General features: G+C 44.1%; 1 protein-coding gene across 1 annotated transcript in view; it reads left to right on the top strand.

Moving 5' to 3' along the window:
• Positions 1 to 18,258, top strand: part of Slc15a5 (solute carrier family 15 member 5) — a 108,682-nt gene that overhangs the window by 24,376 nt on the left and 66,048 nt on the right. Inside the window, exons 3-4 of the mRNA XM_004664399.2 lie at positions 2,369 to 2,538; positions 14,153 to 14,376. Coding sequence (XP_004664456.2) covers positions 2,369 to 2,538; positions 14,153 to 14,376 — 394 coding nt within the window. The remainder of the gene's footprint in view (positions 1 to 2,368; positions 2,539 to 14,152; positions 14,377 to 18,258) is intronic.

Below are 18,258 nucleotides of genomic sequence, written 5' to 3'. Positions count from 1 at the left end.
CTCAGTCAAGTTGCTGGCTGGGTTGTTGGGCTGCTGTTCTGATTTCTGGAGTTGGGCACTGGCTTTTCCTGCGGGGCAAACCGAGCCTGGCAACTGTGGCCCTGCAGATCGGCACCCCCGCTGCTGGAACCACTACTATTGCTGCTGAAGCTGCTGCTGCTGGGTCTGCTACTGCTGGGGCCACTGTTACTGGTGACGGAGCTGCTGATGTTGCTCCCGAACTCTGCTCCTGCTTGGGTCCCGCTGTCGGCTCAAGTTGGCGTGGCCGGGTCCCGGGCCGCTGCTCTGTTCGCTGGAGCTGGGCTCAGGCGGTGGGGGAGGGGAGGGAGCCGCGGCTGCTCTGGTTCTCTCGCTGCTCCACGTGTTCTTCTACCTCGCGGTCTGCTCCTCCGCTGCTCGCTGCCGCTCTCCCCTCACGTTTCCCGAGTTGCGGAGAGCGCGGTGTGACGGAAGCGCCCGAGCCTGGCTTTTCCTGCGGCTGGAGCCGAGCCTGGCGGCTTTCTGGTGTGCTGCGGCCGCCGCGGTTGGCGGAGCTGCCGGGGCCGCTTTTGCCGGCCTGTGCGGGCTCTGGATGCTCTGGATCTCTCCTACTTCTCCGCTGCCACTTCAATTTCCTATACACTTCACTTTTTAGTAAAGGTGTGTGTTTTGCTAAGTTTTTTGGTCTTTTTCCGCCCAGGCTGCTTTGGCGTGGTACCTACGCTGCCATCTTAACCAGAAGTCCCAAAAAAGTTATTTTTGAATTTAGAATTTAGGGGGAAGAAATGAACAGTAGCATTTGCTTTAGTGCTATAGAGCTAAAGTCTATTTTCCACACCACTCTTAGCAAAACAAAGCAAAATTTTGTTTAGAAGGTATGATTCCCCCATGTTAAAGATTACTGTTGAGTTACAGAGAGTATGAAGTCACAATGTGGGTGATTACCAGAGTTGTACCTCAAACTCCTGTCTTCTGACCATTTCAAGGCAGAAGGACGGTATTTATAATTAATGATAAATGAACCATGATGGCGAAGAAGAGTGAAAGGAAATTTCAAATGTTAAAGCCTGGATTAATAAGGAAGCAATAGAGTAATAAAATTGATAACTGTGAAGTCCAAGAAAGATGTAGAAGGAGGACAGCTGTTCCTCTTAGTCCCTCCCTGCAGACAGATGTTTCTGCTCCTGGCCTACATAACACAGTGATGTGAGATGAGACCAGTCACTTCAGTTAACCAAGTTCAGGCTGCTTCTCTGGGAAAAAATAAAAAAGAGGGAGAAAAATTATATGAGCTTGACTTGGGCAAAGATTTTTTAGAAACAATGCTAAAAGCATGCTCTGTAAAAGACAAGAAATATAACTGGTTGTCATCAAAATTAACATTTTTAAGAGAATGAGGAGACAAGCTTAGACAGGGAAGGAATGTTAACGTGGTCCTGGGGAATTGAGCCTCGAACCAGGGTCCTTAGGTTCACAGGCAAGTACTTAACCACTAAGACATCCCTCCAGCCCAGATTTTTATTTTTCTTTAAGTATTTTTTTTATGTACCTATTAGGGACAGAGGAGAGAGAGAGGGAGATTGAAAGAGAGAGAGAATGGGCACACCAGGGCCTCCAGCCACTTCAAATGAACTCCAGATGCATGCACCACTTTGTGCATCTGGCTTACGTGGGACCTGGAGACTCAAATCTGGGTCCTTAGGCTTTGCAAGCAAGTGCCTTAATTGCTAAGCCATCTCTCCAGCCCTGAAGGTTTTATTCAAATTTCATTTGCTTTTTATCTAATGCCTACCCTAGATTTAAGCTGCTATTTCAGAGTTTTCTAGTATCTAGAAAATTTGGATGGGCTGGAGACATGGCTCAGAGTTCAAAGGCACTAGCTTACAAAGGCAAAAAGCTTGGTCAATTCTCCAGTACCCACATAAAGACAGATGCACAGGGGCAGGAGAGATGGCTTAGCGGTTAAGGCATTTGCCTGCGAAGCCAAAGGACCCAGGTCTGATTCCCCAGGTCCCACTTAAGCCAGATGCACAAGGGGCACATGCGTCTGGAGTTCATTTGCAATAGCTAGAGGCCCTGGCATGCCCATTCTCTCTCCGTCTGTCTGATGCACAAAGTGGCTCATGCATCTGGAGTTTGCTTACAGCAACAAGAGGCCCTGGAGCTCCCATTCGTCCTCTCTCTCTCTCTCTTTGAAAATAAATAAACATTTTAATAATAACAACAAAAAGAAAAGTGGAATATGTAGGTATGTCCAACTCTTTATCACTAGGCCTTTTCCAGGTTCCCAAAGGGCAGATGTATGGTTGTTGCAATCAGCAATTGTTATGCAGAATAATCAATGTTCTTTTTTGTTTTTTCTTTTTTCTTGCCTCTCAATATACCCCAGGGTTCACTGGTTCCTGAACCTAAATGCAGCTGTTGTCTTTCTGACAATCTCTTACATACAGCACTCAGCGGCCTGGGCCCTTGTTATATTAATGCCTTTCATGTCTACACTTATGGTGCTCGTGACTCTACATATGATGTCCTATAACCTGCTTGATCAGCCAGAGACAAGTAAGTCAATCGCACTTTACATTAGGATTTGGGGATTTGGTTTCTCTTGATATATCTCCTTCGCGTAGCTCTCTGCAGTGCTACTACATTTAGATACTACATTTACTTAGTTTTTAAGGATATTTTATTTATTTGAGAGAGAGAGAGAGAAAGGCAGTGAGAGAGAGAATGCCCTCTAGTGCGTCTGGCTTTACCTGGGTTCTGGAGAGCTGAACCTGGGTCCTTTGGCTTTGCTGGAAGATGCCTTAACTGCTAAGCCATCTCTCCAGCCCCTAAATTAATTTTTTTAACTGCTACATAGAGACATAAAAATGATATCTACTTATAGGACAACACATGGTGTTTGATATAAATATAGATTTTGTAATATTTAAAGAAGTTTAAACATATCTGTGTTTATTTACTTATGGTAAATACACTCAAAATCCATTCTTCTAGCTTTTCTAAATACACAGCACAGAGCCAGGGTGGTGGTATATCATCCCAGGACTTGGGAGGTGGAAGTATGAAGACTTTGAACAGAAGTTCAAAGCCAGCCTCAGTTATGTTATGTTATTGTTAGTTATGTTAGTGAGGTCAAGACCAACTTGAGCTGCATAAAACCCTATCTAAAAAATAAAGTAAACTGGGCATGGTGGGCACGCCTTTAATCCCAGCACTGGGGAGGCAGAGGTAGAAGGATCGCGGTGAGTTCAAGGCCACCCTGAGACTACGTGGTGAATTCCAGGTCAGCCTGAGCTAGTGTGAGACCCTACCTCAATAAAACCAAAAAATAAAAATAAGATTAATGAAAATATATAAAATATCCAGTGTATTCTGTTACCTAAAATGACCGTGCTATGTGATAGCCCATCAGAACTTCTATGCCCTTTGCGACGGTGGAGGAGCAACCCTTTTGTACGCAGACCAGATTTTCTTCATCTACGCATTAGCGGATGGGCCCTTAGGTTGTTTCCACTTGCAAACCATGAATGTAGTGTTACAATCAATACCAGACTACAGAAGGAGAATTCCTTTTTAACCCAGGCTGCCTCGGAACTCAGTCGCTCAAGCAGACCCTGAACTCATGGCAATCTTTCTGCCTCAGCCTCCCGAGTGCTGGGATTACAGGCATAAACCACCACAGTTGGAGAGAGAATTTAATTCCATCAACTCTCTGGTCACTGTTAAAATCTCCTTGATTGTCTTTTTTTCTTTTTAATTTCATGATTTGTTAAATTTAAAAAAAGACATATGAGCAAACCCAGATATTCCAAATGGCACATTTAGTCCATAAGCTATCTCTCCCTCTTCCTCTCTGTCTCTAACTAGAGCTCTTCCTCTCTCTCTCTCCTTCTCTCCTTCTCTCTCTCTTCTTCTTCTTTCTTCCCACTTATCTCTCTCCCTTCCTCTATTTCCCCATTCTTCTCCCTCTCTCTTCCTTCTTATCCGTGTCTATTTCCCATTCCTCTTTATCTATCTATTATCATCGATCTATCTATCTCTATCCTTTTCTTTCTATCATCTATCTTTTCTCTTTCGATCTATGCTTTTTAAATCTATTTATCTATCTATCATCTATCTATCCTTTTCTATCAGCTATCTATCTATCTTCTATCTATCTATCTCCCCTTCCTGTCTGTCTTTTTTTATCTCCTTCCTCACCCTATAAAAGTTTGGGGTTTTTTGTTGTTGTTGTTTTTGTTTTTCAAGGTAGGGTCTCCGTCTAGCCCAGGCTGACCTGGAACTCACTATGTAGTCTGAGGGTGGCGTCGAACTCACTGCGATCCTCCTACCTCTGCCTCCCGAGTGCTGGGATTAAAGGCGTGCGCCACCACGCCCGGCTATGAAGGTGTTTCTAAGAAGCCTGAGCGCATCACAACCTTTCCCGTGGCCTGGGCCTCTGCAGACACTTGCCTCCCTGACCATCTTCTCCCTCTCTATCCCTTGTCAGTTTCCTAATAAGCCGGGGCAATGAGTCAGATTCTAAACATTTTTTTAGTAAAATCCTTCGATCTTTGTTAATGAGTTAATAAAGAGTAACAAGGTCCTTTTGGTTTTGCCCTGTAAGTGACTACTTGATGCCTTTTGTCCATATTCAACTAAGGGAAAAAATTAGATCTGTATTCCACATGCTTAGATAACTTATTCTTGTCACATTACACAGTTTTACGTGATTGTTTTCACCTTGAAACACTGAATTTTTATATCCATTAAAAACTAATTCCATTCCTCGGCCATCACAGGTCTTGCTAACAGCCTTTCCGTTGCCCGTTTCTATGACATCAGGCACTATAGATTCTTCATGGGAGTTCTTACAAGCTTAATGTAATCTCATTTATTTATTTTTCATTTTGTTGTGTTTGGTTTCATGTTCACATATAGTGTTCATCACTTTATGACTAACTTATTTCATTTAACTGGTAACCTCAAATTTTACCCATGTTGTGGCACATGACAATGTTAGGGCTGCATCATTGCCCCATTGTATGTATACAGCACAATTTATTGATTTCCATTTTTTCTTATTTTCTTGTTTGTTTTAGACAGAATCTAATGTAGCCCAGGTTAGCCTGGAACTGTGTGGCTGAGGATGACTTTGAACTCCTGCTTTTTCCAGCCTCCCCCTCCCAAGTGTTAAGATTACAGTCAGGCCATCATGCCCATGATGCATTTTATTTTTCCATTCGACTGTTGTTAGACATTTAATATGACTACGTCTCTCGGCTAATGTAAATATTGCTGTGAGGAACATAACTATGCAAATACTTCTTCAGAATCCTGCCTTGAATTCTTTTAGGTAATATGCCCAGCAGTAGACTTGATCTTTTTATTCTTTCATTTATTATTTTTCTTCGTTCTTTCAATGATTTGAGGGAACGTCATGCTACTCTTCATAATGTCTGCACCATTTTACATTACCATTAATGCAAGAGTTCCTTACAACTTATCAACATCTTCACTAACACTTGCTGTTTTTTTTTAAATATTTTATTTATTTATTTATTTCACAGTGAGAGAAAGAGGCAGATTGATAGGGAGAGAATGGGCACTCCAAGGCCTCTAGCCACTACAAACAAACTCCAAACACATGCACCACTTTGTACATCTGGCTCTACGTTGGTACTGGGGAACCGAACCCAGGTCCCCAGGGTTTTCAAGCAAACACCTTATCTGCTGAGCCATCTCGCCAGCCCTTGTCATTGCTTTTTTAATTGCAGCCATCCTGATGAGTATACAGTGACATCTCACTGAGGTTATGATTTATATTTCTCTAATGATCCGTGTTGACTATTTTTTCATGTATTTATCAGCCACCTGTATACATACATTGATAAGTGATGTGTTAAAGTTCCTTGTCCACTTGGAGAATCAGGATTTTTGTTATAGCTGTTAAGTTATAGAAGTTCATTATATATTCTGAATATTAATCTTATGTCAGATATATGATTTATTCCTCCTTTCCACACATTGCTTTTTCACTCCATTCATCGTTCCCTTTGGCTTGTGGAAGATTTAATGCTTAATGTAAGCCCTTTTGTTTATTGCTTCATTTTGTTAGCTATGCTTTTGAAATCATGACAAAATGCATGGTGATTCTCTAAAAGATTAAGAGTTCTAGGCTTTGCTTTGGGCTGTTTAATCCACTGTAGGTTATGGTTTTTCATATAGTGTAAGAGAAAAGTCCAACTTTATCTTTTACATGTGGATATCCATTTTCACAACGCATTTCCTCATTATAGAATCTTGGCACCCTGCTGAAAATTATTTGGGTTTGTGCATGTGTGTGTGTTTTCCTGAGATTTGGGTGGGGGAGGGGTTCTATAAGTGTATATTTCTTTTTAGAAATTATTTTTATTTATTTATTTGAGAGCGACAGACAGAGAGAAAGAAGCAAAGTGAGAGAGAATGGGTGCGCCAGGGCCACCAGCCACTGCAAACAAACTCCAGGCGCATGTGCCCCCTTGTGCATCTGACTAACATGGGTCCTGGGGAACCGAGCCTCGAACTGGGGTCCTTAGGTGTCACAGGCAAGCGCTTAACTGCTAAGCCACTTCTCCAGCCCCTATAAGTGTATATTTCTTATATTACTTTTAAAATATTTTGTTGGCAACCTCCATATATATGGACAATATACTTTAATCATAATTCTCTCCCATCACACTTAATTTCCCACTACCAAGACCCCCTCCACTGAACCCATTATTCTTTTTTTGAATATTTGATTTATTTATTTATTTTTAATAGAGAGAGAGGCAGAGTGAGGGAGAGAAAAAGAGAGAGAGAATGAGTGTTCCAGGGCCTCCAGCCACTGCAGACAAACTGCAGATGCATGTACCACCTTGTGCATCTGGCTTACATGGGTCCTGGGGAATCAAACCTAGGTCCTTTAGTTTTGCAGGCAAGTGCCTTAACCACTAAACCAGCTCTCCAGCCCCAAATCTCTTTTTCTTTCAAACTGATCTCTCTTATATTTTGATGTCATAAAGAATACAATTCTGCAAGTAATTCAGGTCTCTATAATCATCTGTGCTTACTGGTGGTCTAGTGAGTCAAGAATTCCATACTTTTTCCCTGGTTAGTAACAGGAAAAAGAAATCTTATTAGCTGCAAATAAACTGAGCATTTTTATAGCAGGATTTCTGTAGGATGACTATTTGGGCATGGGTATTTTTTGTTTTCATTTTGATTGTTTTGCTTATAGTTTCCAAATTACTACATGAGGTGTTGTGTGTGTGAGTGATATCAAAGTGAGGGTAGTTGCTTTGCAAATTCCTAGAGCACCCAACGATGATGGAAGCAAAGCTCTGTCTTTCCTCCAGCAAAGTACATAATCCTTATTTTGGCTTCTTTCTGTCTGATGACTAAATTGGAAAATCCTCAAAGCTGTAATTCAAAGCCATAGGTGACCTTAAAGAAATGATTTTTTTATATGCTACCTTTTATTTTAAGGCAACTTTTCAAATGTAGACCATGCATTCCATTATGTTTAGCTGTCAAGCACAGTCTTCATTTGCATTTCTTCCCACTGCTATAATTTTGAGAACTGGCAGGTGACCAAAGGAGGAAAAAAAAAAGTACATTTACCATCTAGAGTGCAATGTAGGCTTTTTTTTTATTATAATTAAGCACCAAAGATATTCATGATTAGACCAAGGTCAGAGGAACAGAACATCAGAGCCAAGGACTTACAGGCGCAAAGAAGAGAAAAATCTCTTTCTAAGGGTTTTTTTTTTTTTTAAGTAGTAATAGCTACATTGTTTAAGTTTTGCAATAAAACATTTAAAATAGCTCATCTGTATTATTTTAAACTGTGCATGCCTGATGTGTTTGCTGGGCCCTCTTAAGCTGGGCCTTGAAGCCTCAGCGAAATGTTTTATTCTACCTTTTTTTTCCCCTTAAATCCAACTTCCTATTTCTGCTCTGGATGCACAAAAGTAATTTGAGAATTATAGTGACAATGAACTTAAAAATAAAAAAAAAACAACAACAAAACCTAGTCTACATGATGCCTAAAATTACTTGCATGAAGGATTTATTTTCTATTAACTCCAAAGGATTAACCCACGAGGATGGGGTGATTTGTAGATGCAGATAATTTCAAGAGACTATCCGCCTGAACATTCAGTGGTAACCACAGTTTGGGGGCACCTCTCCCTCCCCTTGGCAGGTACGTTGTTCTCTGACTGGTTTGGGTTACAGCATTTACAGTGTTCTCATGTCCTCCTGCCCTCTTTGACTCATCTCCAGCTCATATTCAGCTCTTCTGAGATTCCTTCTAGGAGCAGTATCCTCTCTCTCTCCCTCTCTCTCTCTCTCTCTCTCTCTCTCTCCCTCTCTGCATGTCCTTCTTTTTTTTTTTTTTAATTTATTTGAGAGTGACAGACACAGAGAGAAAGACAGATAGAGGGAGAGAGAGAGAATGGGCGCGCCAGGGCCTCCAGCCTCTGCAAACGAACTCCAGACGCGTGCGCCCCCTTGTGCATCTGGCTAACGTGGGACCTGGGGAACCGAGCCTCGAACCGGGGTCCTTAGGCTTCACAGGCAAGCTCTTAACCCCTAAGCCATCTCTCCAGCCCTGCATGTCCTTCTTCTATAGTGTTTCTAAGCTCATGGCTTCAGTGTGGCCCACACACCAAACACTCAGTTTCATATTGACCTGCTCCTCATTCGGCCAAGCACATGCTCGACGTTTCTTTGGACATTTCAACACTCCCTTTATCACCCTTCCACTTTATTGCCCTGAGAGAGAGTCTTTCATGGAATCTGGAGCTTCCCAATTCCAGTTAGACTGACTTACCAGGGAGCCCCAGAAATCTACCTGTCTCTGCCTCCTTCAGTCAATAGTTTCTCCAATATAATACAACTCAACTACGGCTGCAACAGCCAGTTGTTAAAGAGGAAATGTAGCCAGTGTAGAGTTTTCTCATTTCCTCCACCCTTTGTACATCAGAACATATGTGTATATATATATATAATTTAGAATAGAACCCATCCTGCTCATTTCTGCTTGCTGCTGGGCCCACCCTGTTCTCTCACTGCTATCTCACGCCTCACTCCCAGCTTCTTCTCTTGTCCCCTGACATCCAATATCCACTTAGTGACCAGGTTCCAGAGTGTATGATTCTCTTTTCAGTGTGGGTCTCACACAGGTCAGGAAAGGTCCCTACCACTGAGCTGCATGCTAGGCTCCAGAGTGGCGTTGTAAAAATGTGCCCGCTGGCTCTCCTCTCTTGATGGTTTCTTATACTACAGAGGTAAGCTGGGAGCCCCGGCTGTCTGGTCTGAGCCCGGGAGGCTCCTATCCTTGCCTCTCACCATCTTCTCTGCAGCCGGGCAACGCTCCCCCATGTGTGACTTGGCGAAGCTCTCAGGTGCACTTCCGTTTCCTGAAAGGGCTGATGTCTGCTTATTCTGCATTGTCGCCTCCTTCCTGCCACTCAATCCCAGTTGCTATGCCAACTCCTTACCAAAGCTCCTCTGCCCTCTTCCATAATGATTCTTTGCCATTTCAGTCCATTTTGTCTTCACCATAAAATATGCCCAATATTTTCTTTTCTTTGCAATGTCTCCCCAGTACATAAAAAGGCTCAGGAACCTGCTGTAATGCCAGGAAGAAGACCCCATAAAGATGTTGAATGAAGGAGTGAATGAATGAGTGAATACGCTCACGTTTCTTTGCCATTCATATGTGTCCCTGCTGGTCTAGCTGGAATTGTAGATCTCATTCATGTTCTATCACCTCTTGTTTGCCGACCATCTTGGTTTTATTGCGTCATCTCACTCCATCAGGTACAATTCTATTTGGATAAACGTATTTTCCCAAATGTCTACTAAATCAGCTTCAGGGCTACTCATAGCCTGGTCCTTGGGGTTATGCTGGCTGACCTATGACATCTTTGTTTCTGGTCTACAACAAAATAAATATAAACCCTAAAAGCATATGTATGGAAATATCTGTGGAAATTTATCTGTTGGATCTAATAATAAACTATCAGGGGCTGATGTTTTTATGCAGTTTTATTTTTTAGACATTTCATTGTTACTGTATCCCACAAACATATTGACAGCCATTCTCGAAAATTTCTTTTTCTCATCTTGAGATAGCATCTCATTCAGCTCAGAATAGCCTCAAGCTTGCCATGTAGCTGAAGAGACAGGACTTTGAACTCCTGGTCCCCTTATCACCCGAGAATGAGAATTATGGGCTGGTGAGGTGACTTAGCATTTAAGATGCTTACCTGCAAAGCTTAAGGACCCAGGTTCGATTCTCCAGGACCCACATAACCCAGATGCATGTCACATGGTGTTGCATGCATCTGCGGTTCATGTGCAGTGACTGGAGGCCCTGGTGCACTACTTCTCTCCTTCTCTTTCCCTCTCTTTCTCTGACTCCCTCTCTCAAATAAATAAATTAAAAAAAAAAAAAAGAATGAAGCTGGGAGTGGTGGCACACACCTTTAATCCCAGCACCCGGGAGGCAGAGGTAGGAGAATAGCCATGAGTTCGAGGCCATCCTGAGACTACATAGTTAATTCCAGGGCAGTCTGAGCTAGAGCGAGACCCTACCTTGAAAAAAAAACAGAGAGAGAATTACAGACACCTGGGAGACGTTTTTAAAAACCTGATATTTTTGGAATGCGCATGTTTGTGTGTGTGTGTGTGTGTGTGTGTGTGTGTGTGTGTGTTGTGTGAATGAATATATCCTGTAGACACAAATGCAGATGCCAGGGGAAGATGTTGGGCATCTTCTATCACTTATCCACTTTTCTTTCTGCCTTTCTTTCTTTTTAAAAAAATATTTATTTATTTATTTATTTGAGAGAGAGAGAGAAAGTGGACAGAATGGGCACATCAGGCCCTCCAGCCACTGCAAACAATCTCCAGGGGCATGCTCCCCCTGTGCATCTGGCTTACATGGGTCCTGGGGAACCCAACCGGGATCCTTTGGCTTTGCAGGCAAACGCCTTAACCGCTGAGTCATGCCTCCAGCAGCACTTTACTTTTCTTAATCGGTCTTTCCCTGAGCCTGGAGCTCCCTGTCTTCCCGTTAGACTGGTTGGCTGACCAACAAGCCTTAGAAATCCGCCCGTCCCTGCCTCGCTCAGCACTAGGGTTACTGGTGTGTGTGGCCAGAGCTGGCTTCTGACCTGAGGGTGCGGCTGAGGCTCAGGTCCCTGCGCTTGTCCAGCAAGTGCTCTTGCCCACTGAGCGCTGCCTCCCAGCCCCTGAACCTGGTTTCTTTTAAGTAAAGCTTCAGAAGCATCAAGCTAACTTACTTTTCTTCAGAAAAAAATACAATGCCAGGATTGAATTGTTTAACATTATCACTCAAGTACTGGCTCTTTCCGGAATTAGAAGCAGATTCATCTTTACCTTTGAAAGAAATCATGACAGTTCAGAGAGGTTAGGCAGCGAGTGGTGGCACGCATCTTTAACCCCAGCCCTGGGGGAATTTATATCCTTGCTTGACTCTAGATTCAATCAAGTTGACAATATTAACTACCACAGCCATTGGTAAAGGCACATTCCTTTAATCCCAGCTCTCAGGAGGCAGAGGTAGGAGGATCACCGTGAGTTCAAAGCCACCCTGAGACTACACAGTGAATTTCAGGTCAGCCTGGGGTAGACCGAGACCCTACCTTGCAAAACAAACAAACAAAAAAAAAACTTTAGTGAATTTAAAACTTGCACTTAATGCAAGTCATTGAATTTTACAACTTGTGGGAAAACTGAAGAAAATTTCTTTAGACATAGACTTAGAGAAGGAAATCCTCAAATAATTATCACTTGATAACAAAGCATATTTGAAGTAAAGGGTAATGTGGGTTGGTGCAATCATTGCTCTGTCTACACTACTGGCTTTGGAAGAGGATCAGAAAACACGCTGATGAACAGCATAGATGAGATTACCAGACAGTGCTGTAAGTAAAGCCACATAGCCTGGCCTGCCTGCTCAAATCCCGTCTCTAGAGGGGTCATCCATGCGTGCTCAGTTCTCATTTTACCTAAGCCTCAGGGAATCTAATTGAATAGTTACGGACACCTCAAGACAGCACTTCTTTCTTCAGTAGTCCAGAGCTTTCCCTTTCCCTTCGCACTTCTTTGTTTTTTGACATGCATCTGGTCCCTCACACACACTTCTGTCCCTTGGCCTCATCCATTCCCGGGCCTTCATCTGCATTTGGCACTGGTGACAGAGAAGACAGGACCATGAGTAGGGAGCTGAGCCCAATCGCCTGTCCGCAATTCCCCTGACACACTTCTGCAGGTCCCAAACACACTTCACAAAGGCCACCGAGGAGCCACAACTGTAATCACTCTTGGTCACTTCCAATTTAGGCTGGATTTGATCCAGTGACTCAGAGGTGAGAGGCTCCATATTCAATTACCAGGCCCCACCACTTTTTCAATTAATCAAAGGCCGACATAATGGGCCTATTACAAGTCTTAAAGAAAAGATCAGTACAAATCAATATGACCAACTTTATAGCTACAGGAAGAAATACTGATAAATTTAAGGACAAAAGCCAGTACTGGGTGGCATTTAAATGAGTTTGATTAAAATTTTTTTTTTTTCTTTTTGGTTTTTCAAGGCAGGGTCTTGCTCTAGCCCAGGCTGACCTGGAATTCACTATGTAATCTCAGGGTGGCCTAGAACTCACGACTATCCTCCTCCCTCTGCTTCCCAAATGCTGGGATTTAAGGTATGCACCACCACATCTGGCTTAAAATTTATTTTATTTAACATATCCTCAGAGGAAATTTGAACACAGTCAAAATCACATTCAAACTATAATTTGAGCTCATATGACAGATTCATTGGGAAAACCCTCAAGTGTCTTTTATAGGTTTTTTTAAAATATATATATATATATGAGTGAGAAAGAGGCAGAGAGCAAGAGTGGGGAAGGAATCCAGATGTGATGCATACACCACCATGTGGGTCCTGGAGAATCGAACCTGGGTCTTTTGGCTTTGTAGACAATTGCCTTAACCACTAAGCCATTTCCCAAGCCCCCTCAAGTGTTTACATGTGTATTCCACCATTGATCCTACAGTCAAGATTTTAGTGTCTGTTATTTGTGGAGGGATTTTTTTTTTTCTGGAAAACATCCCATTCAAGATGGCACAGCTGACCTGCCCTTGCCCAAGGGTGTCTTTTCTGTTACCATCTTAGGAGGTTCTCACAGAGGCATGGGGAAAAGGTGTGATCCAAAAGATCGTACAAGGAGCAAGCTTGGGGTTGAAATCAGTAACCTCATTAAAAGCTGGCAAGTGACTGCCAACCTCTGGGGCGATCGAGTCCTCTGATGCTAATGTGGCAGCCGCAGACACCCAGAGAAAACCACCGGCAAAGTCAGAAGCCAACTCAGCCAGGGCGAACCTCAGTAACACCGCCGGCATTCAGAAGGTCATCTCAGGAGCTCAAAGTTGCATCTTGGCAGAGGTAGGAGAATTGCTATGAATTCAAGGCCACCCTGAGACTCCATAGTGAATTCCAGGTCAGCCTGAGCTAGAGCGAGACCCTACCTCAAAAAAAACAAAAAAAAGTTGAAGTTTGTGTCTGAAATTCAAGGGTAAAATCAAAGCAAAGAATAGCTGTACCTTCATCTCTCTGTCAAAATTAGATACCTTCCTCCACCTGCCAAGTAAAATGAGGAATATATATATATATATATATGTATATATATAACATATATATATATACACATACATATAGACACATATATATGTCTGTATACAGTGCGGATTCCTGTGTCAAGGAGGTAAAAGAAAATTCAAGTTGTTATGTTCATTACTGAGAGAAAGTGGGAGTCCTAAGGGCTGCTGAAATCTTTCACTTTGGTGCTTTATTTTGTCACCTTTCTTCCTTTTCTAATATGGGCCCATTGATTTTTACCTTGTCCTTTCCATTTCGTACATCAGCTGTCAGGCACCGCCCTGGACTGGTCAGCAAGGGATGTCATGTTTGTCAAGAGCTTTGCCCTGTGAATCTCTCCTCTTGGGTCTGCAAACCCTTCACAGCCACTCCCCTGCCCTTGCTCCTGCCCTTGCCACCGTCCCCACTCACGTCGGGGAAGAGTGGGGAGCTGTTCCTACACCGACACGTGTTCCCTGCAATTACCTGCAGATCTCTCCCTCCTGACCGTCCTTGGAGTGCTGGCGAACGCGCTGGAAACGCGCTGCCGGCGGCGTGACGTTCTTGGCAGCCACCGGCCAAGGTGGATAGACCAGGCCAAGAAGAAACACGGAGGCTGCTACAGTGGGCCCCACGTAGAAGACACCAAATTTGTCCTCTTCTCCCTTCTCCCTCTCTTCGTTTCCCAGCTCTTATACAGAGTGTGCGTCATGCAGGTGAGACGGACAGTGAATGCTGCCCACCAGCCACAAAAAGCCTGCGGGGGGGGGGCTGTTTTTGTTTCTTTAACCTAGTAATGGTTACTTTCCTCACTGCTAGGACGAAAACATCTGGGAAAAGGCAACTTAAGGAAGGAGGGCTTCCTCTCCTTTGTAGTTTGAGGGTACAGTTCATCATGGTGGGGAAGGACCATGGGGCAGCTGGCCACCTTGTGTCTGCAGTGAGGAAACAGAGGACAGGGAGTTGGGCTGGACCCTACTACCTCAAAGCGTACCCCCACTGACCCTCTTGCCTCCAGTGAAGCCCTCGTCCTAAAAGGACCACAACCGTCCAAGCTAGTGCCATCGGCCGGGGAGCCAACCGTTGAGACACACTCAAACCACAGGGCACTCCAGAAAAGCACTTTTCATGCACTTTTGGGGAGCTTGTGTCCCGGCCCATCACCGCTGCAGTAATGGCCAGGGGTCCCTTAGAGGAACAGGGATGATGACATCATTATGTATGGAACCAAGGGGGTTGATGGGATTGCCTTTCGTGATACGGGCTCAGTGATCCGGCACTGTCTGCACACTGTAGGGGCAGAGAGTCCAGCAGCTGCTCAGTCCACGGGGTTGTAGACTTCAGCCGTCTCCATCCGGGGCTGAAGGTCTGCGGCACTCCAGCGAAGCTGCTGGACTTCAACTCAGGTTGGAAGCCTGTAGCAGCTGGGACCTGGCGGCGTCAGGAGGGATGCATGTGTCCCTGGAGGGGCAGGCAAAAAGTATTGCTTTTCACTCTGTCTGACCTTCTTTAAAAAAAAAAAATATTTTTATTTACTTATTTGACAGAGAAAGAGACAGAGAAAATGGGAGCCCCAGGGCTTCCAGTCACTGCAAACGAACTCCAGATGCATGCACCCCCTTGGGCATCTGGCTAACATGGGTCCTGGGGAATCAAACCTGGGTCCTTTGGCTTTGCAGGCAAATACTGTAACCGCTAAGCCATCCCTCCAGCCCTGACCCTTTTTTCCCTATTATTATTATTAGTTATGGACATAATCAGTATGTAAAGAGAAAATGTTGGTACCATCCTTTCCTTCATCATTCCTGCCCCCCCAAAGGGACCCTCCTTATTGGAGATGCAGGTCATCCCCAGGGGGATTGTGGGTCGTGCATTGTGGGGGCAGCCATCAGTTATAGGGGAGAGGCAATGTCTCTGTGCATAATGTCCCAACTCGTGGCTCTAACAACCTTTCTGCCTCCTGTTCTGCAAAATTCCCTGAGCCATGTTGGGTGCATTTTAAGTCCACTTCAGTGATGGGCTCTTAGGAGCCTCTGGGTCTTTTTGTCTGGGCTGATCATTCTGGAGAGCAATCAAATCCCACCTGGACATGACCGCACAAAGCAGCCCAAAAGGTTCCCTCCGAGTTGTGTCTCAATCCAATGTAGCCATCACACTGGTTTCAAGGTCAAGATGAAACCTCCCCGAGGACATCTCTGTACGACTGTAAATTCCTGGCACTAAGAGCAGGCAGCATCTCAGGGTGCACAGCGCTGAGGTCTGGGAACCGCTTACGACAATACCAGATCCATAGGCAATTACCAAACTGCCCCTTTAGCCAAAGTGTCTGCCTTCCTCCCTCCTTAAGCCCTTAGGAAGTGGCGCTAACAAACTGATTTGAGTTCCTCCTCCACCGACTCCTTAATGAGTAAGCGATTCTCTTCCACCCACTCTGATATTCCTTCTGGAATCAGTCCTTATACTGTGAAAAATTAAGGAGAAAATGTGAAGCCCAGTGTATATTTTATAGCAATATGTGATAAAAAAAAAAAAAAGCCACAATAGATGTGACTGTGGTCAAAGGACCAAGTTATTTATGAAGAAGAGAGAGAAGATTAAATCATACAGGGCTTTCTTCGGTGCTCAACAAACGAACCCCCAACTTGGAATTTAGAAGGCGAATGAGTGAGATGTCCACACAGTCACAGAGCATCAGAGCTGGGAAGGGACTGACAGGCTGACGTACTCACCGCTTTGTTCTTTCTAGAGGAGGGACCTCAGAAAATTTGGTGTGATGGGAAGTGCTGAGCTGGGGCTCCGGTTAGCAGCGGTGGTGCGCGTAAAAGCAGAAGAGACCCCTGATTCTCAGGACAGTCAATTCCTGCCCTTCTAACCTTGGGTTTGCAAGCTAAAGTCAGTCCATGGCCCATTTAATTATTTTTGTTTTGTTATTTTTATTGATTTGCTCATTTAATTTTATGCAAGTGTGCGTGGGCACGCACGCGCCATGGCACACGTGTGGGAGGCAGAGGATGATTTCAAGGTGTCTGTGCTCTTCTTTGAGACAGGAGCTCCTGCCCCCAGTCTAGCTGGCTGGCAAGCTTTGGATTTTCCTGACTCCACCTTCAGTTGCCATAGGTGCTTTGGGGATATATGTGCCCCTTTTCCACTTTGTGTCCACTTTGTGTGGGCGCTCACTCAAGTCCGCAGGCTTTGCAAGCACACAGAGTCATCTCCCAGCTCCCCCTTGCTATTCTTTTTAGGCATGAGACTACATAGCGAATTCCAGATCAGCCTGGGCTACAGCGAGACCCTACCTCAAAAAACCAATAAACCAATGTGTGTGTGTGTGTATGTATGTGTGTGTGTGTATATATATATATATATATATATATATACACACACACACATATACATATATATATATACATACATATATATACATATATATATACACACACATATACATATATATATATATACATATATATATACACACATATATATATATACATATTTGAGAGAGGGAGAGAGAAAGAGAATGGGCGTGGCAGGGCCTCCAGCCTCTGAAAATGAACTCTAGACACATGTTCCACCTTGTACATCTGGCTTGAGTGGGTGCTAGGGAATCAAATCCGGGTCCTTAGGTTTCACAAGGGTCTTAACCTCTAAGCCATCTCTCCAGCCCTTTTTGTTTGTTTAATTACTTTCATGTGTACTGATGTTCATATATGTGTGGGTACACATGTACCTGCCGCTGTGATGGTTAATCTCTGGTTGACAACCTGAAAGGATTTTAAATAGATATGGAAACAAATTTCTGATCGTGTCTGTGAGGGATTATTCTAGAGCAGGTTAGTTGAGATAGAAGGACTATATTAGTCCGGTCTCTCTAGAGGAACAGAACCTATAGAATGAATTGTATTAAAAGGGAATTTATTGGATTAGCTCACGCAGTCCAACAACAGCAGATGAGAGTCAAGGAACTGGTAGCTGCTCAGTCCACGAGGCTGGATGCCTCAGCAGTCCCAATCCGGCACTGAAGGCCTGGAGGCTTCCTGGAGTCTCCAGTCCACGCTGGTCCTCAGTCCACACTGAAAGCAGCAAGCAGCGGGCAGCCATGCGGGAAGAGGGGTCCTTTCCTTCCCAGAGCTTCCTTAGATAAAGCCCCCATCCCTCCAGGAGGGGCCGCCCGCTCTGGGGAGGGGCTCACCCTGGGGGAAGGATTCCTCCTTTAGTTAATCCTTCCTGGAAGCAACCTCAGAGAGACATTTACGAAGAATGTCTGTGGGTTCCTGAAGAGATCAGGTTGACACAAAAGTTAACTATTACAAGGATTATAGTCTAGCCTGAATATAGTCTAGGCTCTTGTTTACATAAAAAGGAGAAATGCAGATGAGCATCCAGCATTATCACTTTCTAATTCCTCCCCGCTGATGTGCTGATGGAAGCTTCTGGAACTGTGAGGTGAAAACAAACCCTTCCTCCTTTCAACTGGTTATTGCCAGGCATTGTGTGCCAGCAACAAGACCAGAAACCAATATGGTGAGTGTGTGTGTGTGTGTGTGTGTGTGTGTGTGTGTATGCACGTGTGTGTGAACTGATTATTATGTGTGTAT

The sequence above is a fragment of the Jaculus jaculus genome, chromosome 22, assembly GCF_020740685.1.
Source record: "Jaculus jaculus isolate mJacJac1 chromosome 22, mJacJac1.mat.Y.cur, whole genome shotgun sequence".
NCBI lineage: Eukaryota > Metazoa > Chordata > Mammalia > Rodentia > Dipodidae > Jaculus > Jaculus jaculus.
This window is presented reverse-complemented; position numbering and strand designations above follow the sequence as displayed.